The sequence below is a fragment of the Brienomyrus brachyistius genome, chromosome 9, assembly GCF_023856365.1.
Source record: "Brienomyrus brachyistius isolate T26 chromosome 9, BBRACH_0.4, whole genome shotgun sequence".
NCBI classification, from domain to species: Eukaryota; Metazoa; Chordata; class Actinopteri; order Osteoglossiformes; family Mormyridae; genus Brienomyrus; species Brienomyrus brachyistius.
Window position 1 is genome coordinate 22,895,289 of NC_064541.1, and position 24,679 is coordinate 22,919,967.

A 24,679-nucleotide genomic window follows, 5' to 3' on the forward strand; every position below is an offset into this window, starting at 1 on the left:
TCTTATGTTTTCAATAGGGATACACAAAAAGAAACAACTGCCAGTCTTTTGTGGGTCATTTGTAATTTTATTATTTGACTTGTTTAATCAGATGGCCTACAATACATGGTAATTTTCCAGAACAAAATATTCAAAATAATTCAGACTTCTCCAAGTCCAGTGTGGGATGGGACTGAAGATCAGCTTACTCCATGGTATAATTTTCTTATTTACAATGCCAAATCCAGCAGCAGAAATCCAATATCTGGTTTTGGAAGGTCTGCTGTGAAGAAACGTATACAATAAGATAATTTGGGTGAAGGTAAGATATTTAATTATTTGGATAATGTCTTCTAATATAACTCACTCTGGTTTTGGTTTAGATAGCAAAAATCCATTAGGAGTGATATTAGTTTATAAATTTTTCAAGCGGTTGAAAACTCCAAAGAGCAAAAAGCATGACCCTCAATCCAAACAGTTGTGTATTATAAATTAAAAATAAAATGTGTAATATCTCATCATTCAAGAGTATGGAAAAATCAACACAATAAATGAAATGTAAATGTTTCACATTATTTTCATCTTCATTTGAGTGCAAAATTTAAATAAAATATAATTCTAAAATAACATCATTAAAAGCAGAATGCCATAAAATGCTGGTAGGAAACTGACTTAGACTTGAACCCCCACCTGTGGGCAAACCTCTCATCACGTCACTTTATATTTGAATTTTCATAATAGTCATGAAGAATGAGCTGGGCTGGGTCTCCATTAACAATGTCTATTTCCTTCAGTAACACAGGCTGTACAAATTTGAATTGTATGCTTCTCCATATTTTCTTTCCATGTTTCATTCACCTGTGCCCAAACAAGCAGATTATTCAAAACAAATTATTTCACAATAGAGTAGATTCCAATGAATCCAGTGAATCTTACTCACACATGAACGTTTAACTTGCACGTTTTCGCACATTACAGAATATGTATAGAATATGCTTATAGTGACCACAAAACCTGGCTGTAGAAACTGAGAAAACAATGCAATTAAATGGTAGATTCAAAAGTCCATAAATGCTTTTCTGGTCAGTAGAGACATAGTGACCCATTCCACCTAAGTTTAGCTATGTTCACAAAGGAGCTTAATCTGGAAGGAAGAAATGTCTAAAATCCTCTAAAAGGCCTCTGACCTAGACCACTCATTCTTATTTACAAAGACAGAATGTTCATTAGGTTACAACAGACTCAAGTTTATCCTCTTAATCACATGACCCGATTCTTCTCGTGGGATGTGTAAATCAAAAAAGGCAGTATCTATAGTTGACAAAAAACATTCCACATTATCGTCTCTAAGATTTCAAGTGGATTATTTTGAACTACGTAACATCACATGAAATGCATAAAGACTTACTGAGCTATAGCAGTGCAAGAATAGAGATGTTAACAGCAAACACCTAAAAATACCACACACACGCTGTTCCTCTGATGCCTGATTCGCTGACGTGTCATTTAACACTACATAATTCTGGGCTTCGGGCTTTGACCGGTGTTAAGATTCACTATATTAAAAATGCCACCTGTCATTGTAAATCGAACGTTACTTAAATGTTTTTCTGTGCACTCCAGATTTGCACCACATTGTTATATGCAAATAAAAATCACAATTAATTTATTTTCAGAAAGAAACAAACAACTTTAGAATAATCCAAAAAGCCTACAGTGTAATGAGCTCATTAATAAATTTTCCCTAAAAAGGGATCTATTATATGGTGGTGCACATTTGAAGAACTTAAAGTCTACTTAAAATACATTCAGTCAGAAGTAACTACACTGTCATCTGTGCTGTGCTGGTTTTTACAACAGTCCGTTTTCAATCAGCCATGTTTTAAAAATTCTTTCCCACTCTGAGCAGCACAAAGTGTATGTTTTCATATATCTGTGTGTGTGTGTCTGTATATATAAAATGTGTGTGTACATATACATACATATATATGTAAATACATATGTATGATATGTAATTTTTTTGTTATTTTTAATCTTCATACATTGCACGGATGCAAATTAATAACGAAAGGTTACATTTTTCAATTACCTTTGTATTTATATTTTTGATTACACTGCAACATTATTCTTATATAAAAAGCAAAAACAGGAACAACACAAATACGGTAGCATTATACATTAAATTTTCATGCTTTTTTTAATTAAGGACATTTGATTATAGATTAAAGACTTTTTAGGCGGCAGCAGCAAACAAAAACGAGAAACAGTTAATGTTTTGGGTTAATTCAGTAATTTAATCTGAGCCACATTTGTAGCTGGCAGCTACAGCTTGAATTTAAATGTCTAAAAGGGAATGTAAATTATTTTATGGATTTCTAGGAAACGGGAGTTTCTCATAATAATGATGCAATTATACCCAATTAAAAATTATTGAGCAAAAAAAGTTTTATCTCAAATCTTTTACTTTTCTCACACACACACGTTTTGTTATACTTTGTTTCTTAGTTTTTCCTTTTTAGAAGTAGGATTTCATAATCTACTACAGTGGCATTGGGGGTCACAACAGGAATGTCTATTTACTAAAAGGCGAATGAGGGTCAGGGTTTATTATTAAGTGCACAATATGTGAGCTTTTGTTGTGTTCCTGTTACAGTATTTCACTGAAAAAAACTTTCCAGCTATAATCAAAATTATATTCACGAAATGTACTACTACTGTACAACATAAAATATATTTTTTTAAACAACTGACTCTGATTCATACAAACAGGGAGATTTCCGAGACTTCGCAGAATCTTCATCTCCGTGATAAACCCCTGTTCTCACACTAGATAATATGTTTAAATTACAAATGAAAAACATGCCACACCAGACTCAATCAGCGGCTTTTAACAACAACAACAAAAACAAGATGGTGGTTATTTTTTTTTTTAGAATGTTTACTGTCAAAAATGTATGAAGGGTTTGGGAGGTAAGGGAATTTACTTGCTTGTCATGTTTGTTGTTGTTGTTATTGATCTTAAAGCAACGTATCGGAATATGAGAGGTGCTTTCGATGCCCCTCGGTGGGAGAAGAGAGAGCAAGAGAGAGAGAGAAAAAGAGGGAGAGGGAATCCAGTGCTGCAGGAGTAACCAGGTGGCCACATCCATCCCTTTCAGTTCATTTGCTCGAAGAATTTGTAGGTGGGATTTTCATAGCCATGGTTCTGCATCTTGCTGAGCTGCCGTTCTTCTGGGGACAGCATTGGGTCTACCTGCTGTAGGATGCCAGCGAGGGACGCACATCAGCCAGGGGAAGAGAGAGGGGGGGGGGGGAATGATGCAATCTCATTCATAACTTTAAAACAAAGAAAAGAAACAGCTGGACCTCATAACTGACATAATTGATTGGTATAGAGGAGAGAAGGAGTTTACATATATTTCGCAAACTCTAAAGGCATATGAGGTCAGGACGCGATTCCATATGAACTGAGTCTATTCTCCATCGACCTCAGTTAATAAACCACAAAATCTATTTCTCTAAAATTTCAATGTTACAATATTGATTCTAGTACTCCAGATACCAGAAATCTAATTCTTTAATTTTAAACAATTGAGGTGGTAATAAAATTGAAATGGCATTTCTGAGTCCCTACCTCGACTATACCGTGGCTGATGGTACCATAAGGCTTCCTGCGCACCAGCAGAAGACTGATCACCATAACCATGGCAATTGCCACAGCAACCACAAGTAGCCCCACCATAGCACCACGGTTAAATGTCTCCAGGGCATCTGGTTGCTAATTGGTGAACACAAAAAAAAAAATAATGAATTAATAAAAGGTGAATCATAGAATCATGTATAGTTAGCTTGAGGCAACAGTGAAAAGACGTGGTGAAGTCACTTTAATTGTGAAGGTTGGTCAGCCACAGAATCAATTTTACTTTCCACAAATTCCACAAAAGGAAAACAAAACAGATTTGCTGAAATCATTCTATCTGAATATTTACCAGCTCATCTCTCTGGATACCAGGTGACTTGTATACTACTTGCTTGAGTTCTACAGAAGAGTTTACCTAGCAAGATACCAAAACACAACAACATTTGAAAAATGTGCACTATGTATGAACTGAGAGGGACAACAATATTGGAGTCATTGCTAGGTATATACTGTATATATTCTTTTGCCATAAGCAAGAAAAGCGATGGATCTCTTCACCTTTTCTTCATACTCGTAATTTGGGACTTTCTCAGCTGTGGTGTAGTCATACTCGTCCATTCCAGAGACTGTTTTAGAGCAAAAAACAAGAGTACTATTATCACAAGAGCAAGATGTGCAGGAAAAAAGGTCATGTTTCCAAAACACTGAACCTCCTACCATCTTATTCAGCAAAAACAGAAATCACATTTTGTATTCTAGGAAAATTTGTTACTGGGTGTCCAATACCTCCACTACTGACCTTTCTTATTGATGGGCTGGGAATCTTTGAGTATGCAGAAAGAGAGAGTGGGACAAACAAAATGCAAGGAGAATAAGAACCAGTTAGTCACTCTGCTCATTGCTGTTATCATTGAACATACATATTCATAAATCTGATTAATAAGGCAAGCTCACACATTTAATTTGCTAGTATATATATTTCTGAATACATCATTCTGTATCACATTTAGAAAACCTGTAGTATACTTGCCTTGTGACACATGATAAGTACTATTACTGATCAGTGTACGTGAAAACCACATTCAATAAACTGGTTAAAGTAATGACTAATCAATAAATCAGTTGATATTATTTTAGACTCACCAGTTCATTAGTCTTCTGTTTTCCCAGGAAGCAAACACTATAGCTGGCATGAGCATTTGAAGGAACAAGAATGGAATACGTACCAAAGTGCGGTGGGTATGGCCGGTTCTGAAAGGCCTTCTCCTCTTCCTCCTCGTCATCCTTCTCTTCCTCGCTCTCAGCCGGCAGCAGCTCCTCTGTGGTATGCGTCTCGGAGAAAGACGTAGTCATCAGTTCGCTGATGTCTCCCTTCTCTGATTTCACCAGCTCTTCTGCAGAAAGAGAGAAGGTGAATTTTACTTGACACATTTTTAGGGAAAAGAAGAAGGAAAGAAGATGGGATGTAGACAGACTCACGGATCTCATCGTGCAGCTCCTCTGCTAGCATGGGGACCTTATAAAGCAAGGCCAGGCTCTGGTTCATGCGTTCCTCGATCACATGAAGGTGAGTATAGACCTGCACACAACCAGGGAACCAAAGCTTCAAAAATGGACAAAAAGAGCTAGAGCACACAGCTGATTGATATTTGTCAGTTATAAATTATTTTTGATAAATTTTTTGTATTTATTGATCTATATTTTGAGAGTCTAAGTACCATCGGTTATAACCCTATTTCTCACATTCATATTCTTCATGTCTAGCAACAAACTCTAACCCTAACCCCCCCCCCCCCTCAAAATATTACCTGGAACTTCATCTGTTCGGCCTTCTGGGGGTCCGCTGCCTCAATGTGCCTGTAGTGTCTCAGGGTGTGTCTGCGGTCCTTCTGTTCTGCAGCCATGTAGCGCTTCAGGGCCTGGAGCACACGGTCTCGCTGTTGGGTGGAAAGGGAAGAGATTGGAGTAGAAATAGAATACATTCACAATGATTATATGGATGGAATTCCACATTACAAATTAGTCATAATCAATAAGTTGAACAACAGTTAGATCAGCGATTCAGGCACCAGTCAGTTATTTTAAGCCAGCAGTCCAGTTCCTGCCTTTCATCCCATCTTTCATCCTTTCTTTGGCTCACCTGGGGAGGGATGCTCTGCACGGCGGTCAGGTAGCTCTCCAGAGCCAGCCGACGGTTGTTGTTTAGAGTGGCCACCACCCTGGCTAGGTGTGTCTCCACCAACCTCTGTCTCTCTCCAGCTACCTGTTCCTCAAGGGTCTGAAGAACACTCTGGAAATGCTGGACAAAAACAAACGAGAGCATGTCACAAAACTCTAAAGACTTAAAAAAAAAATAAAACTCTACATCTCTCTCATCATCCTTTCTCTTTTTTATACCTCGTTGAGGGCCTGGCGGTCAGACCTAGGCAGGTTCCTGGACTGATTGTCAGCCTCAGCCCACTCCTTCATGATCTAAAGGAGTAAACACAATGAGTTACTGTAACACATGGCTCAGATGAAGACCTGTCTGCTCTGCAATCTCCATACAATGTCAACTAACCTGTCTTTGTGACATATCTGTTGAAAAGGCCAAAAGATGCTAAAGGGCTTGATCAGTCAATCAAAATTAAGCAAAAAGGTTCAGTCCCATATTGGAGCTGGTACTTGCTGGAGATTTCTAATGCAGAGCCTTAACTAAGGTGGCAACCAGCCTGGGGCTATAAGGTAGAGTCACTCCGGGCAATGGGTCAGGTCATCAAGGGACATTGAAGCAGTCATATAACAGAGCAACACCAGTACAACTACAACATGCTCCTCATCTGAGGAAAGAAACTGGAGTTTGTGAAGGAAACCCAAAGGAACACAAGGAGAACATGCAAGCTCCACACACACAACAGGGGCAGAATTCAAATCCCCAGGCTTAGGGACCAGAGGCTACTGTACTGCCCACTGAGCCGCCCTACCACATGCTTTAATTAATCTGGCATCATTAACAAACCCATGCTCTATTCACTTCATTTGCTTCCTCATTCTAATGCTCCGCTGCCCTTATGCTTCCTGTGAGTCCTATAGCTTCTCACCTCATTGATGCTTTTCATTCTCCTTTCTTCCAGATCGAGTTTGGCACGCATAAAGTTGGCATGCTCACTGTCATCACTCGGCATCTCGAAATACACATCTACCCCGTCGGTCGGCCGTGGCGTCGGAACTGAAAGAAAGTTTGGCAATATAAGCAACTCAACTCGAAAAAGAATAAGTGACAAGAAGTTCCAGCCATTCAAGGGTCAGAAATAGCTTTTTCTTTTTTCGTCTTTTTTTGCAAACTACAGAGGCTGATGTGGGACTGGAGGTGAATCACTGGAAGAAGAAGAATGAAAACTCAGGGACAGGGAATTAGATTCAAGAAGATGGTAGGTGAAAGCGCTTGCAATTGGGATGAATGATGAAATGGAGAATGTGTGCTTTGTATTTGACTTCCTGTCCTCTTAACACTTGGACAAAAAATCATCTTTTCAAAAAACAAACTCGGGAGTATTGCAAAGTGAATCTACGGCCTGTGAATGTGAACAGCACTCACAGCTGTCTCCTCTCCTTAGGGGGGCAGTTGTGGGAGACCATCGGCTGGCCTGGCCATTCTTTTCATAGTAGAAGTAGTCCAAGTAGTCTGAGGTCTGGTAGGCACTGGGGTCAATGGGGTACTCATATTCCTCTCCATCTTTCACTCCTTCTTCCTCTTCCTCCTGCTCCTGCACCCGCCCACCCTCTTCCTTGATGTCCTCGTCGTACACTTCAGCCTCAGTGGAAGGGCTAGGGGTGGGAGGACTCAGTTTGGCCCTAGAATTGTGAAGACTCAACGTTACTCATCTCAAACTCATCGTTCTATTTAATTCTCATTGTACAGGTGGCATATCTTACATTGCTCTCCCATGTGATACATACACACACACACACACACACACACACACACACACAGATGAAAGCCAAGATTATAGTAAAGGGTCCTTCTCAAGGGTCCAATGATAATAATTATTATACTGGCCATGGGATTCTGGGCACAGACGCAAATTTAAAATCTGCATCCATCCGGCAAAAAGACGCAACAGAAACACACCTGTTGCTGATCCAGGTGGTAGCTAGCGGTGCCTGAGTTTGGTAGCCGAGCTGTAGGGTGTCCCCTGCGGCCTCGCCAATCCCGCTGGAGCTGGCCCTCCCTGGACAGCAGACATACTCCACCCCACGGAAGCGGTCACCACAAGGCATGAGCATGCCATAGCTGTGCAGCTCCAGCCTGTCTGCTGTGCAGGCCTGCACAGAAACAGCAGATAGCATGGAAAATATCCATCCATCCAGCCATCCATCCATCCACCCACCCACCCACATTGTATCGCTGTTTATTCATTACACTGTTGCAAAGAGCCCACAGTCATGCCAGGAAGGACGGTTAATTTAGAAAGAGTATATCCTTCCTTAACTAAGCAGGGAGACAGAGGAATAAAAATGTGACAAGGAGATGGAGGGAGACCTATGCGAACTGTATATTTAATAGGCCTATGCTGCCATGCTGAGTGTCTGAGCTGCGCCCAGCTGTACTGTGGGCCGTCTGGGCCCACCTCCTTGGCGATGTTGTGCCAGTACACGGAGCTTTCGCAGGTCTCCATCTGCTCCTGGCGTAGGAATCGACAGCGGTCGGATACCAGCAGAGCCTCACTCACAAACTCTCTCACTGTCGCAAAGCAAGACAGACCAGGGGGAAGGAAGAAAATTCCAGTGAAATCACTAAGATCCTAAACCATTTTTTAAAAATTTACACTGATATTGTCAAACTCATTGAATAAAAAAAGGTAAAGATTTACACAGATTTTAGGTTATGATGTAATTAATCTATCCCTTAAATTAAAAATTTTAAACTAAAAATACTATAAATCAACTTCTTTCAGAGAGGAAATTAACACAATAATATCTGTGTGGTAAAGAGTAATATTTCCAGTGGCTGAACAGCTTCAAGTTTGAACCGGAATCAATAAAAACCTGTGGAACAGCATGGCACAGTGTATTGCAGTGAAATGTCAGCTGCACTGAATTTATCCTCCATTCTTCTTATTTTTTAACAAAAGTGCAAATTGATATGTATGTATTTTAATTAAGTATTTAAATCTAAACACATAGTCAGTCCTGCTACAACATGTGATATCAAGCCGCAAATCTGTTCTATACAGTGGTGCCTGCACGCATAATAATGGTCGTGAAGCAATTTGTACGCAAACCAAGGCAATTTTTCCCATAAGAAAGCATTGAAATTCAATTCATTTGTTCACAAGACTACCAAACAATAATTTTTGTTTGTTGTTTCTGGTTTTTATAGAGAAAACTTTAAAGACAAACACAATATAGTGCGGCGATGATGGCCCATGGCATCACTGCAGCAGAGCGAGACATGGAGACTTGCTTGCGGGGAAAATCACGGTCTTTATTAATAGTCTTTAACCCTTGTATTGTTGTTGTTGTTGTTAATGTTAATGGTTGAATTTCCTTATTGTCACGTGTGTACCTGGTCTGATCCTCACGTGTATTTAGCGTGTGTAAATCTTCCACCGTGTGCATATTGCAGTTCGGCATCTTACAACCTTGTGTTTCCCGTCTGTGTATTTGGGTTTGGTCCTCGTTAGTTGCCTGTTGTAGTTCTTCTATTTACAATTGCAGGCGGGGACATGCTGGGACATGGTGGGACATGCTGGGGCATGCAGGACATGCTGGGACATGCTGGGGCATGCAGGACATGCTGGGACATGCTGGGACATGCTGGGGCACGCTGGGGCATGCTGGGACACGCTGGGGCACGCAGGACATGCTGGGGCATGCTGGGACACGCTGGGACATGCTGGGGCATGCTGGGACATGGTGGGACATGCTGGGGCATGCTGGGACACGCTGGGACATGGTGGGACACGCTGGGACACGCTGGGACATGCTGGGACACGCTGGGGCATGCTGGGACATGCTGGGGCACGCTGGGACACGCTGGGGCATGCTGGGACATGCTGGGGCACGCTGGGACATGCTGGGGCATGCTGGGACACGCTGGGGCATGCTGGGACATGCTGGGACATGCTGGGGCACGCTGGGACACGCTGGGATACGCTGGGGCATGCTGGGACATGCTGGGGCATGCTGGGACACGCTGGGGCATGCTGGGACACGCTGGGGCACGCTGGGACACGCTGGGACATGCTGGGATACGCTGGGGCACGCTGGGACACGCTGGGGCATGCTGGGACATGCTGGGACATGCTGGGGCACGCTGGGACACGCTGGGATACGCTGGGGCATGCTGGGACATGCTGGGGCATGCTGGGACACGCTGGGGCATGCTGGGGCATGCTGGGACACGCTGGGGCACGCTGGGACACGCTGGGACATGCTGGGATACGCTGGGGCACGCTGGGACACGCTGGGGCATGCTGGGACATGCTGGGACATGCGCCCCACTGATGCTACACTAATATAAAAGTCATCTGGTTGAGGAATCTGTTCATCGATCAAATTTTGTACATGAACCAATGCATAACTGTTTATTATTTAATTTATTTCATTTGAGTTATTAAGTTTTGATTCGCATTCCTGTAACCATATTTTTCCCATAGGATATGTGTATTTTAGTATGCAATTTTATTGAAAGCGCGGTTTTTCTGGAGCGCGTTAGTCATGTTGAAGCAAGACTGACTAAGATTTTTGAAAACAGGTAGGACAGGTTGAAGCAGTCTGTCTTTTTAATTTTATTGTCCCATCTTTATGATTTTACTGCCAAAGGACACTGATTAAAAACTTTAAAATAGTCTTTTCAAATTATACTTTAACCTCAGATGGGTTTTGACTTACACTACCTGCAGAATTAAAAACATTTTCCAACAGGGGGCGACAAAGAACAACAATATCTATTGCACTAAATGTTATGTTTCTGCAATTTCTGTTTGCAAGAAGCTATGCAGCAGGAGCATGTCTAAAGCAGACAACTGTGAAATGGTATACTTCTACTACTAGTAATAATAATAATAATAATAATAATAATAATAATAAATTGACAGATGTAAATTGACTAAGATGAGTATGGCAGCTACTTACCTAGACATCGGTAGGGCATGACAATGAAGGGATGAGTTTGACAGTGTCCCCAGCCTTTCTTACACCAGGCAGGAATAGTCACAGGGTTTAAAGACTCTTCCACACGTGAAATTTGCAAAGCTGGATACATCTGGACATAAAGACAGGGAAGGCAGTTAGGAGTGGAGTAAAAGATACAACAAACAAACAACAAACAAATTTATTTTTGTGTAGCACATTATCACAACATTACAAGATGAGATGGGAGGACAAAAAAATAGAGGATGGGTGGGAAAGAAGAAGGAGGGAGATAAGGGAAAAGAAAAGGGAAGATATACCAGCCAAGAAAAGGCACTAAGAAGGTGGGGGTGTCATGTAACTCCACAAAACTGCAGGTAAATAAATGCCTTTCATCTACGGAAATCCGTGTAAAATAGAGAAACTAGAATTGTAAAGAACATATAACAGAGTCTGTAAATTGCAGCGTTAGCGCCACAGTTTTGCACTACTTTCCTGCAAAATCTTCTTTCACCACAAGATGGCATAGTTTTCCTCAGTGAACACGGCGCCTCATATTGTTTAGGAGAGGAGTAACTTCAGACGCAGGATTCTACGTTATTCTGACATTGATGGATGGGGACATACTTTATGATATGGGCTAGAGAGAAATGTAGGTGACTAGGGAGATATCAGTGTCAGGCAGAGAGCAGAAAAGAGATGGAGCGCGGATGTTTCTTTTTCTGCCCCGTAACATATTTGTATAAAAACGTTTAGTCCCATTTGAAAAGGAAAAGGAAAGACCAAACTTAGCATTCAATAAAATACATTTTGTTTTCTTTCATTTCATAAAAAGGGTGTGTTGTGCAATATATTATATGTGGTATATGATATAGCATCTTAAAGGGAGTAAACATTTATCACAAAAAATGAAAAAAAATTGCTAAATAATTTTCCATGCTCTCAGCCCTTTTAATTGGTCAGGGTGTGTCATGCTGATTGTACCCAATGACTTAAGAGCAGCATCAGACTGCATTACCTACCTGTAGTTGCATTTGGACAATAAGCGTCCTTCTTTTAATAAGTTCTGTATGAACGCCTCTGATGTACATAAAAAGGAAATTATGAAATAGTTGCATGTCATGGAACTTATTTGATAGAAGTAAAGGGTGTGTAAGGTATTGCACAATCCCGGTGTAGGGCTGTGCTTCTTGAGCAATGGTGGAATGACACAAACTATCGCAAGAAGAGAACATTGTGTACAGGAGAAGATAAGCCTCCCTTTGTACAGTGCTGTTGTTATGCATGGGCATTTCACAATCATGGAGCTGTACCTCCTGGCAGTATGACAGGATCTGGCTGGGCTCCGTGAAGCAGCCCTGCCTTCCCTGGGGGTCAGGCTCCCATTGGCTACTTTCCAGGTTCATGTGCAGAATCTGGCGCCCACAGAACATTGCGATCTGCGGTTCTGCTGCTTGGGGGCCTGGTTCATTCACCTCAGCCATGGATAGAGCCTGGAATGATATGAGAAGGAGAAGGAGGGAGAGGAGAGGTGGAGAGTTGACATTACCATTGTAATACAGGCCGAGAAAAATCAGGTTAGCTAGTTGGCTTGTTATTGACTTTGACTGGGTTGGTTATAGCATCATTATATAATTAAAATATAGTCTGTTTTAATTTCAAGAGTCCTGCATTCACTCACAATTGTTTTGTATTCTTTCACAAAACTTTTGCATCCCCCCGCGAATACTTTTGTGTATCCTCACAATCCTGTCTTGTGACCTATATATGCTAAGCACTCATGCATTTCAACAGCAACAAATCCATCGCTAATGGGTGACCTTTTTGATTTTTACTTTGAATTTGTCCGAAAATGCACAAATATAGTGTTATGGCTTCATTTCCATAGAAATTATTATGGAAGTTTTGCAAGGGAATGCAAAATTGTGTCAAAATTATACTCTGTCCCCTTGAGGGCTCTGTAGAAATCAATATGTCTGTGCCAAAACCCTGCAATGACAAAGATGTGACACACGGTCGCCGTGGCCCTCATCTTTGCACCCCCAAACCACCCCGGCCCTGCCCCACCCCCTGCCCCACCCCCAGCCCCACCCCCAGCTGTTCACACACCGCTATCGATCCATGCATTTCCAAGCTCTGTTTTCAGGAGCACTCCAGGGACGCCAGGATAGAACAAATACCGGCATGTCAGGATGGTGTGAGGCAGGTGTTAAGACAAGCTCATTGAATGCTGGGCCACTACAGCACATTAACACTATACATAGGGAGGTGGGGTTAAAAGGGGGACTGAAACACATAACCCAGCGGAGAAAAAATACCAATTAACAAACCATGTATCACACACGATGTTCCTTTTAACACTAAATACAATTCATAACCAAATCATCAAGTACATTTCAGAAGTAAAGAGGCAAGGTATGGTTCTAGGGCTGCAAAAAATATATATTTTGATCATTAATTAATAAAGTGAGCAGGAAATCAATTAATTGATTAGTTGGGCCAAAGCACAGGGTTTAAAGAAAAGTTCAAATGCTTTTTGGAAAAAAACCTCAAGATGTATTTTTTCAGTTGTAAAAACACTTTCCACAGTGTAGAGATCTGAATTTAAAGTGACAAAGTGGCATGGAAACAATGATCCGCTGTCTCCACCATAATCAGCTTGCTATGATTGCAAAGTTATATTGGCATTTTGAAATCTTGCCAATAAAATTTGCCAAATGTATTACTGTGATACCACCCAAGCCTACTAACAATTTTAAAACAGTTCATAGAGGTTTACGCATTTCACTACACTGCTTGAATTTGTGTTGGTTGCAATATATTTGCCTTCTGATGGTCTGCCACTGCTGTATGCATGCACTGATCGCAATCATCTGTGTCCACAGACAAATGCAATATGTACACAAGAGTCTGGGCGTTGTGTACGGAATGTAACAGCATGTGGGAAAGTGAAGTATGAGCTAGGCTTCAAATATCAACATTAAGATTGGTAGGTGGTGATGTCATTATATGCAATTTACACACCAAACCACAAAAATGCAACCAATCAATGATAAAATTCTTTGGCAACTATTTTTATCAAGGCTATCGATTAGTTGTTGTAGCCACAGTTATTACGGTGACTGACCTGAGACCAAAAGGCAATGGCTTAAGAGTTGGATCAAAGGGTGTGTGAAATTGCTGTGAAATACTCTGTTGAGTACGGTTTTATATACAAATGAAGGAAAACATGCGTGTTCAGACAGATGGACAGACATTCAAGTAACCGACTAGATTCCAGACACTCCACAGCATGACGCGAGTCATGTCTGATCAAAGGAGGTCTTACACTGTTTGTCTGACATGAAAGCTTTAGAAGTTGTAATTCAAATGTATAAGGAAAACAAAAATATAAAATACGTATATAAATATGTAATAAATGTAAAAGACTCTGGCCTGGTATTAGAGTTTTCTTGGATGGTATGGAACAACTGAAGAATCTCTTGAATTTGCATAAAGGCTTCAAGCTTGTTCAGGCGGGTTCCAATCAATGCGCTGAGAATTCATACTGAATCTAAGGTAAAGACCTTGGTATTGAACATAATCAATCCTTGGTTGGTGATTTTTCTGTTCAGCTCCAGAATCCTGACCTCTGTGCCAAGAAATACTTAAACATTAAAATATTAAGGTATTTTACTATAAAAAAAAATTACAGCTGAAGCAACTAGATACACTGAATGCAGACCTTTCACATCACTGTACTTAGGCTGATGTAAAGCTTGCTTTCTCAAGAGTGGCTGCTCTGCGCTGTCAAAATGATACAGGCCAAGACTGAACCGACCAGCCTCTTTGACTTGGGAAGGTCAACGCCACAAGAAAGACTTCCGGACATTTGAGAAGATAACCTGCCAGCCCCCTCTGCCCCACAGCTGAAACACCCTGGCGCCCCGCCTCCGCCCTGTCAAAAATCAATGCTATGCGCTTGCAACTGTATCATAGCGCTCCTCCGATCAATAGCGAACCCATCTCAGTATCTCTCAAGCCGTGGGCCTAAAGCTACAAAGTAGACAGGCAAGGATGAGCAGTGATATAAATCCTTGACTCAGATTTAATGCAGGATTAGATTAAAACTTCAGGCCTCCAAGGTAGCTGTGATGAACAAAGATGGTGGCTCTTTTTTTAAGCTGCATAATTCTGCTTGTAGCCAATCAAGCACCTGTTTTGACCCAGTTTAGGAACAATTCTTCACACTGACCCCGCCGTCAACACCATTGTGGTTGTGATTTGAGGACACAGACAGCAGCAATGGGGTTGCAAACATCTTCTCTAACACACCCCTCCCACCTGCCCATGACAGGCCCACTGTTCAAGTGCTATGCAAGTCTAACATGCTATGCCTTGCCTAAGCAGTTGAAAGATGGATGGATGATTAGAGCACTATGACAGCCTTGTTTGGGTAAACCATCTGGATCTAAACTCATGATGATATGGTATTTTTATTTTGAAATTTTTAAAGTATCCTGCAGTTGGACTAGTATCTGAAAAACCAAAAATAAAGTACATTAAAACTGAAAAGTAATCCTCCTTATCCTGTTGTCATGCTGTCATTTGTATTTCATACAAAATTAAATTTAGATTCTCACCAGAGTTTTGTGCACATCAGGCAAGAAAATAGAGCAGAAAAAAATCAGGAAAGACCAATAAGGCAAAAGGAAAACAATGAGTTGTGTAATTGACAAAAAGTTTGAGGGTATATGGGAACTTAGAGAAGGAGACCATTTCCAGCCAATAAAAATATATGATTATAAATAAGATTTCATATATGTGCGTGTGTGTTATTTATTTATTAATACATTTATTACATTGTGTCCCCATTATGAGATAAAAACCTGCTATTTTGTCATTTTCTCAGTCCCCACAAGCGGAAACTCAATTTTATGAAAATCTCTGTCTGCAATCAAAAACCAATAATGTCACAAGTCTCATATTTTATTTGGTTACTTATTTGGTTAGGGCTGGGTAGGGATTAAGGTTGTCGTATAATAAAAACCTGTTATTTTGACATTATGGGGATTCACCTTTCCGGTCCACACAAGAAGAAATTAAAATTAAATTTATAATTATTTTGGGGTTTAAGTTTACAGGCCAGTATTTTAACGTAATCTAGTCACCTCTTTCTATTCTTCTATTCAAAAGCCAAACTACACAAATAACTGTATGGTCTTAACAGAGCTACAATGATAAGAAGATGATTCACTGCTAATATTACTAATTTGTGGTTCATACTGTTTTTTGAAAGATAATGAACATTTGTTGACAAATACAGAAATCAGCATGAAAGAACTTTTGTCTTCCCCCAAAGTTGACTCAACTGAACAATTAAACTAGACCCTAGTAAACAATGGGTGAACAATGGGCGAACAAAGCTGGCTTAGAAATGCACACCCGCCTCCCCCCCCCCCAGAAGATGCCGGCATATTAGACCTCTGTGCTGAAGGAGCTAGGCAAGCAGACAAGGAAAGCCTTGACAGCCACACACTGCAATGCCAATCTCATCATTAATAGTTGGCTGCTGACACAAGCCTTGATGCATTGATTGGTTTCCACTTCCCCTCCGTGCTCCCAGCAGAGCATCCCCCCCCTCCCACCCCCCGGCCCATCCTCTGTTTTTCCATGTATGTCATTTCACTGCTTATTGAGGCAGCCTCTACTTCGCTGGGCTTGTGTTTTCCCTCACATCCTTCTATGACGAATCGCTATGCATCAAAGCCCAGCAGAGCAGGGCAAGTTTACTGACCAAAAAATAATGGCATTTTCTCCCGAGATCCACATCAGTTGCGGCTGTCGCACCCTGGACTCAGTATGTAGGATGTGCATGTGCACATCCTTCCGCATAGTACAGTGCTGCCAAATTAAATATTCATCACCTGTCCCTCTTTTCAGGATGACTTCATGAAATGAAATGATGCAATCTCCTAACGGAGGAAGGCTTGGGAGTAGGAGGCATGGGAGGGGCTCCTCACAGTTCATCACCTCTTCTTGCTGTCTGAGCATGATGCGACACAGCTTAGTCCAATTAACACCCCACTTAGTTGACACCCATTCATTTACCTGTCCAACCATAAATGCACACCAGTACAGGGTCTCAGTAACTTAATAATACAGTGAAAAGTCACATAGTAAATCTCCTTTGAAGGATCACCAACTGCAACGTGACTCTGCATAGCAAAGACAACTGCAGATTAATGTTAGCGCGGTGATGCTAAATTTATGGAGACCTGACTTAGGTTTGCTCAGATCACCGAAACCTCTTGACACCAGCAGAGTGAGGGCTGAATCCAGCATGCAGTGGAAATGTGGGTTGGTCCCCCTGCTTATTAATAACCCTGACGGGCTGCTTGTGCATGTAGCTCTCAGCAGCACAGATGGTCTGCTGGCGGGAGTGCCTGCTACACTGACCCACCCTCTCTGCTGATTGCAGCAGTCCCTAGACCTTCATTCAGGCCTCACTTGCATTTCCATCCTGCGCAGTCCCCATAGGTTTTTGTGCAACTGTGTCTGTAGTCTGGATCATCAAAAGTTTCACGAGCATTTATCACTGTCATCACAATAATTATGCATTAATTCCTTTACCATTTTTCATTTATGTGCCTGTCAAGGGGTCTGATGGATATTCTCTTTCTTGGTGCGTCAGTCTTCGATGGTGTTTACGGCTGCTTTAAATTACAATATGGATTCATCTGCTTTTAACTAATTATATCATTAATGGAACATTATAGCTGCTGACCCGAAACATAGGATTACCATACGTCTGCGTTTCCCCAGACATGTCCTCTTTTTGGACCCCTGTCCGGGTGTCCGGGCAGATTTTAAAAATCACTGGTTTGTCCATCTTTAGCGCTGCAATCTACATGACCGAGTGCTGCAAGTTACAGTGGAGAACCAAGTGAAGGAAAAGGCACCAAGTTTCTATATACGGCAGCCACTCAATATCATCACACAGCATTTGCAAGGCTTCTGCACACATTTACTTTAAAAATTGAACAAAATGCACACCCCTACATGTTACACTGCGCATGAGTGATGTCAGCTTCCAGAAATCACTGGCATGTTGACATTTTGTTTCTTTGTGTACTGTCAATTGCACAGTCTGCTTAAAGTTTAACAAATATTAGCTTAGTATTCGGTAAGTTTTATTATAGGATTAGTAAAACAAGAATTAACTGTAAAATTACCATATGTCCAGGTTTCCCCGGATGCAAATTTTCATTTTACAAGGTGCTGTAAAGGGGAAATTCATGAATATTCATAAGAGAAATGCTACCTGATTAGTTGATGAATGTGAAAACTCATTACTATTCTGATCCCTGGACACGTCCTCTTTTTCATCTCACAAGATATGGTAACCCTACCCAAACAGGAATTGCCTAAAGTTTGTAGATCTAAGTTGGCTAGAAGATCAAAATTATACCTAAATAAAAAATGACAATGAATGATGAATTGGTGCTGATGAATTGATGACTGAGATACCAGGAGATTTTAAAATATCATAACCCCTTCACCCTCTGACCATTACCCAAAATAATGAATTGGTTGACTGGGCTGTGTTGTTAATCAGTGCATTTTACCCTAATTGTTTCAGCAAAACCCAGCTGTTTGAATAGACAGCAGATGGACTATAATCATTCTGATACCCTAGAGGTCATTCAGAAAAATGGCACTGGTGAAAAGCACTTTCATGCAAAGATAACGCTTGCAAAAATGAAGCACTGAATAATTTTTGAAGAGCAGGATAAAATGAGCACTGCTTCATATTTGTACTTGTGTTGCCCACAACAACAGAAGCACATTTTATTGAACTCTTCAGAAGGTGTCACAGTACAGGTTTTAACCCTGGTCCAAGTTTGAGGCCTGTCGTCAAGAGAAGCACTTTTGCTGGTCTCCTGAGAACATGCAGATAACTAATGGCATATTGAAGAACATGATTATCATTAACGATATTATGGTCCGAATATCTGAATTTCGCCAAAGGAAATTCAGTATTTAAAACATTACATCATATTTCAGATTAATAAATCCTGATTTGTATAAAGATAACCTTTGCATAGCAAGATGTTTATGACATAATGTAGGAGACAGAGCTGAGGTGTTTCTCTCATAGAATGGCACCATCTGGACCGGCCTACATGAAGAATCACACTTGAACCGAATGAGTCCTCTTCCAAAACAATCTCACTCCAGATTAATTGTACACATTCTTATTACTCATGCTGCATGCACACTCAGATAACCTCAGGAGGTCGGTATGGGATACAAGTAAGATTTTCTCTAATAAAATTACTATTACTACTAATACCCATTACTAATATATTACTATTACGATTTAACCTCCAAGATGCTATATTCTTATTCATGGATATTAATGATTAATACTGATTACACATAGTGATGGGTTAGTGACTGTAGATTGCAAGATGCTAAATAGGACAAATAGCCACAGAAAATGCATGGATGGATACCAATTACACATGCAAAAGTAGATCCAAGGTTCATGTTATTTCTCTTAAACAGCCATTCTTTTCTCTTCTTATTTTCTTTCTTTGACACTGATCAGTGCTAAATGTGTTTCATTTATGGATGGATGAACATTGTGATAATGACAGTAATAATCTTTTGTTGGTTAAATTACCCGTGTTCTGTCAAATTTTAAGTCTAGTACTTAAAATCCAAGTGGGGGAGACTCTACCAAAGAGGACTGCTCCGTTGGCCTTGAGCAGGGGAGATAATATTGATAGTGCAGTTCCACTGAAGCTGGCATCACTGTAAAAGAGACAGTCCCGCATCCTCTTGCTCTCCTCGACTCCCACATTGTAACAGAAGGTGTTGTGTGCGTCATGCACAAAGTGAGCTCCCTGACGTCTGCATGCATGGAGGAACACAGGAAGTCTCCTGTGCCTCTGAAAAACAAAGCGCCCTTTCCCAGCAAAAATGAAAATGAGCACGATTCCTCTCTGTTTTTGGCTGCTCACACTCCTACCAGCCCTCATGCTACACTCAAATGATCAGCATCATGTGCACTAGCATTCGTGATACCATTGCTGACACGGCAGTAATAGACCTCAGTTAATGGGCTTGTGTGAACCTTAATGAATTTAATATATTGGTCCAGATCAGAGTTCTGTGCACAGCCGACAATTTGACACCATCATGAAGCAATGAGACAAAAATGAATAGCCTTACCTCTGACTCCAGTTCTAGAGGATGCTTTTTACATAGTTTGTCCTCATCCTTTAAAGCAACACTAGCAGAACGGTCAGTATGCATGCTTTCTAGGCACACTACGTATTCAAGCACAAAGGCTTGGCATCGCGCATGCGATGTGTGGCAGCTTCTAACGCCAATGTCACATGGCTACACATGACTGCACATTGCAACAGCAAAAAATTTGTTTAGCAGGGTATTTGTTGCACCTTGGGCAAAAATAAAAGTGGTGTATAAAGTAGCAAGCAATAAATAAGTTACCTACAAAGCAGAGACAGACATGTAAGAACAACCAAACAATACCAGAGGTTCATGGTGAAACCATCGCTTTGTCACTGTATACAGAGCTAAGCTGATAACCAGCCCAGTTGTGACAACGTCACCCCAAAGGCATTAGCAGAATAGGGGCTTCTGTTCATTTTTTCCGCTGTTCATAGAGAAAATGACACAAAGCACAAAAGATGAGCAACCAAGTGCAAACTGAAGGGTGCTATTCTGATTGCTATTGCTTTCGAAAGGAACACTGCAAATCACTGCTTAGCCATATTACCACCTCTAACGGAGCTGATCATTTGAACTCAATCTATAATTGAGTGTGAAACTGTTATTCCTTTCCTGAAATACAACACTTCCTTTCACAGGTTACTAGAGATTAAGGGATCGTGTAAAATTGGATTTTAGAGGATGAAGCTTTTTTTCCAGCAGTTATTCGTATCACAGAGGACTGCAGGACAAGGATTTCAAAATAACTTGCATATCTAAATATACATTAATATATTTAAATGCCCTCTTGTCAGAACTGAAGAATACGGTACTGGAATTGATTTTGCATTAGCTACAAGCTGCTTTAGCTGGCATTGACCTTAGCCTTCTACTGTTATCCAGGTTGCATTGTCTGCCTATCATTTGGTTGATATTTAGCAAAATCACGTCGCTCTCTGGAGATTAGGACTCTGTGGTCTTCCTAAACGTGCCTCGCCTCAGGCAGCCTGTTTGTTTCAGTACCTTGAATCTCCCTGTTATTTTGTCTATGTCTCCTGGGCCACGCTGGAGGTTGCGAATGTGCCATGCAGTGCTGCGACCCAGCACACTGCGATCTGTGTCTGCTAAGCTAAGTGTGACACAAACACAGACATTCCAGACCACAGGGCATCGACGCCGCCAGGCCATGCTGAGGAAGGCCATTTTGCCTAGCTGAAGGACTGAACATTGTAAATTTAGAAAAGAAAGCAGAGGTAAAGGCCTCCGTTGTCAGGGCTATGTGCTGTATGTTATCTGCCTTTGCGAAACGTATAAAAATAATATTTAATTCTGCCTGCATTGTGTTCCCTCTGCTTCCTGGCTGCCCCCAATGGGGATCCCACGTGACAGATGAGTCAGGTATGCAAATTCAGCTTTGTAAGTGTGGGGGAGGAGAGGTTCTTCAGCGAGTGGGGCGGAGGGCGATTCTCCTGGGTGCTGAGGCGTGATGGATGTGCAGCTGCAGCGCCGCTGCGTTCAGGCAGATAGCGGCAGGCGAACACTGAGCCCAGGACAAAGGAGGCGCTGCCATGCCTGCCGGTCCTCACAACCTTACACTTTGTGCACTGTTGCATTTTGAGTAAAGAACAATGACAAAGCACCAACTCACATCACATGCCATATAATTGGTTTCTCCACTTCATAGGAATAAGAAGTGTTTACGCAGCATTTTTTATTCATGACAGCAGCCATTAAGATTAGGGACTGGAAAGAACAGTATGAATTTCTACAACTAAGGTGTTGAATCGTAGGGAATCCAAGATACTCATGAGTAATAAACTTCTAGATAAACTGCTCTGTATGACATCTTAACAGATTTTTCAGTAGATCTTTTCCTATGGCCTCAAAGCAAACACAAACACACACAATTGTGCTTGAAGCATACACACAAACATGGGTGTGTGTGTGTGTGTGTGTTAGTGTTCCACCTCCTCCCATCACTCCCTTCTTCCCTTTCTCTCTTAGCAGCATCATATGGCCACTCATGGCTGGTTGCTGTGGAAACACCTCCCACCGGAGCCCAGCTACCTTCTTTGTTACCGTAGCAACATACTCCCTGCAGAATTTCAAGTGTGCCACTCTCTCAGTCTCTCTCTCTCTCTCTCTCTCTCTTCCCCTAGCTATCTGCTTCTACTAATTGAGCATCACCATATATTTTCCTCATAGAGTCTCATCTGAGTACATGCTGGGTTTAATGTTCTGGTCAGTACATGTTTATTTTGGTGTGTGTGTGTGTGTTATGATCTACAGAAATACACTAATAATTACAACTAAAATACAAATTTCATGTGTCTATAGTTCCTTGCATTTATTCTTAATTAGACTGTTGAAAAAGGTACCATTTAGGTTTTCAAGCATATTAAACTGTGAAAAGTTTTGTATAATATTTTTTCATCATTTATCATATATCAATTCTGCACAGTTAATAATATAGCACAGTAACCACCACTGACTACTGAGCCCTTAATTAATTAGTTTAGATTTTATTCAAGTCCCACTCAGCGACTGTCCTTGAGCAAGTGTACGGCACAGTGCATACATTTCTGAATTTTGTAACCTGGCTACAGCTGGTCACTGCAGTGCTTCAAATACTCTGGTATATTTCCAACTGTTCAGTCCTGTAAAAAGAGGTCAAGGACTGACATATTTGTAGCAATGCATAAAATAAAAATGCACAGAATAGGTACAAGAATTATGTCGCACAAACAGCCGAGCCAGGTGTTCTAAAATTCAGGTTATATTTCTAAATGCAGTTCAGAATTCAGATCTGTATTCCTTACATCGGCCATATCATATTAAGGCTGTTGTTCCTCCACAGACGCTCACATGACAAAAATGACTGATTATGTGATTATACATTTCATATGTTCTGCAAAAGGGAGAAATGTTTGAAATTTTCAGGGAGACATTTTTGAAAGTGCCTGCTTCAGCTAATTCTTGTGCAATGCACCATCATTGATTATCTTAAAATAAGGTATTGTATCCAATGTTTATTTATTATGTAATAATTGAAAATACAGCACCAACTTATTGTGATAAATTTTCATCAGAATTCACAATAAGTAATTAGTTACCTATTGCCAGGCTGGATAATTGCTGCACAAGAAAACAAAAATAATAATAATAATAATAAATGATAACCGCTCTGTTGTTTTTAATTTCTAGTGCCTAAAGGGAAACTCAGCAATTCATAATCAATAACACATTGCTCATTGAACATCGGCAGTCGAAGCTTCTTTCTTTATTTATATATTTTGTACAAAAATTCTTTGTGGTTTTCCTAAATCAAGAATTCCTGACAGCTTGAAAGATTAAATTTATAATATTTTCTATGGGACCTTTGTTGAACTGATATAATTGTAGTTAAGAAAAGTTTGAAGAAATGTAACAGAATTTTTTATATGACAGTAACACCATAATAATTTCTCTGAGGTCATGTGAAATCATACTGTCCCAATGTTCCATCATTTACCCTTAAGCTACTACATCGGTCACTGTAGTGGGCAGTGGTGGCCTAATGGTTAGGGAAACCCACTTGTAACTGAAAGACTGCAGGTTCAAATCCCCGACCAACAAAGCACCACTGAGGTAAGGTACCACCCAGAAAAATCCCATCAGTAGGACAGCTAGTAAGAGGCTTCAGAAAAATAGTCACATGTCTGTGGGCCCTTGAGCGTGACCCTTAACACCCTGGCTCTATGGGCACCACTGCAGGTGGCTGCCCTTTGCTGCCAAGCGTGCTCTCACCTGCATATCTGTCTTCAGTGGGACAGGTGAAAAGAGAATTTTCCCATGGGGATCAATAAAGTGTCATTATCATTATTATTATTATTATTATTATTATTATTATTATTTTAAGAGCTGGAATCCATAGAGTTCTGCCATTGAATTCATACCCATAACTTGTTATAAACATCATCATTTGTCCCCTCTCACAGTCCTGATTACGAAATTAATGCTCAGGTGAGTAAATCTCAGGTAGGGGACCTACTCCCAACCAGGGGCGTCAGAAGCATTTTGAATGTTAGGGGGGGACACTGGCATAAAACTAATATTTTATGTTAAATGTGGGGGGGGGGTCCAAATGAATAATTATGAAATGTGAGGGGGACACGTCCCCCTCAGATTTAATGGCGGCAATGCCCATGCTCCCAACCCAATATCCAAACAACAAAAAAAGTGCATATGACAGAAAGAAATCAGCAGATTTCCAAAGTAATGTCCATTGGTTTTCTCCAAAACACTCTGTTAAGACCCTAGACCCTTTTCATTTTAATTACAATTGTGAATTTCACTTCTATTTATTATCAAAACAAAATAATCAAGATAAAAAAAAATATTGTTGCTCATTTTAATTTCATAATGATGCTCCCTGTTTGTTTTGTGTTAAAAACACAGCACCCCCCCCTTCCCAGCCTCTTTTTATTGGTTTCTCAGTTCAATTACTTATAGAGTTCAAGGAAATCCACTGTTAAAAAGTTCAATAAATGCATATTCCCAAAGTCAATGCGGAATTGTGTTAAATAATCATGATGTCAATATTGACTTAATCATAATTGTGATTATCATTTTTTTATATAATCAAGCAGCCCTAAAAGATCCCATCAGTGCCCTGAAAATTCCCATGCTTAAGAAAGGGGGCAATTTACTAGTCTATGAAATTTGAGCAAAGAGGACCATGAG

General features: G+C 40.7%; 1 protein-coding gene across 1 annotated transcript in view; it reads right to left on the bottom strand.

The window, feature by feature from the left end:
- Nucleotides 1-46: 46 nt before the first annotated feature.
- Nucleotides 47-24,679, bottom strand: part of aplp1 (amyloid beta (A4) precursor-like protein 1) — a 29,220-nt gene continuing 4,587 nt past the window's right edge. The window contains exons 2-17 of the mRNA XM_049025137.1: nt 12,049-12,228; nt 10,739-10,868; nt 8,230-8,342; nt 7,731-7,924; nt 7,197-7,453; nt 6,700-6,827; nt 6,017-6,091; nt 5,760-5,918; nt 5,428-5,556; nt 5,099-5,198; nt 4,846-5,013; nt 4,419-4,442; nt 4,178-4,245; nt 3,969-4,034; nt 3,614-3,757; nt 47-3,235 (exon numbers count right to left, since the gene is read on the bottom strand). Of these exons, the coding sequence (XP_048881094.1) occupies nt 3,134-3,235; nt 3,614-3,757; nt 3,969-4,034; nt 4,178-4,245; nt 4,419-4,442; nt 4,846-5,013; nt 5,099-5,198; nt 5,428-5,556; nt 5,760-5,918; nt 6,017-6,091; nt 6,700-6,827; nt 7,197-7,453; nt 7,731-7,924; nt 8,230-8,342; nt 10,739-10,868; nt 12,049-12,228 (2,037 nt within the window). The 3' untranslated portion in view covers nt 47-3,133. The remainder of the gene's footprint in view (nt 3,236-3,613; nt 3,758-3,968; nt 4,035-4,177; nt 4,246-4,418; nt 4,443-4,845; nt 5,014-5,098; nt 5,199-5,427; nt 5,557-5,759; nt 5,919-6,016; nt 6,092-6,699; nt 6,828-7,196; nt 7,454-7,730; nt 7,925-8,229; nt 8,343-10,738; nt 10,869-12,048; nt 12,229-24,679) is intronic.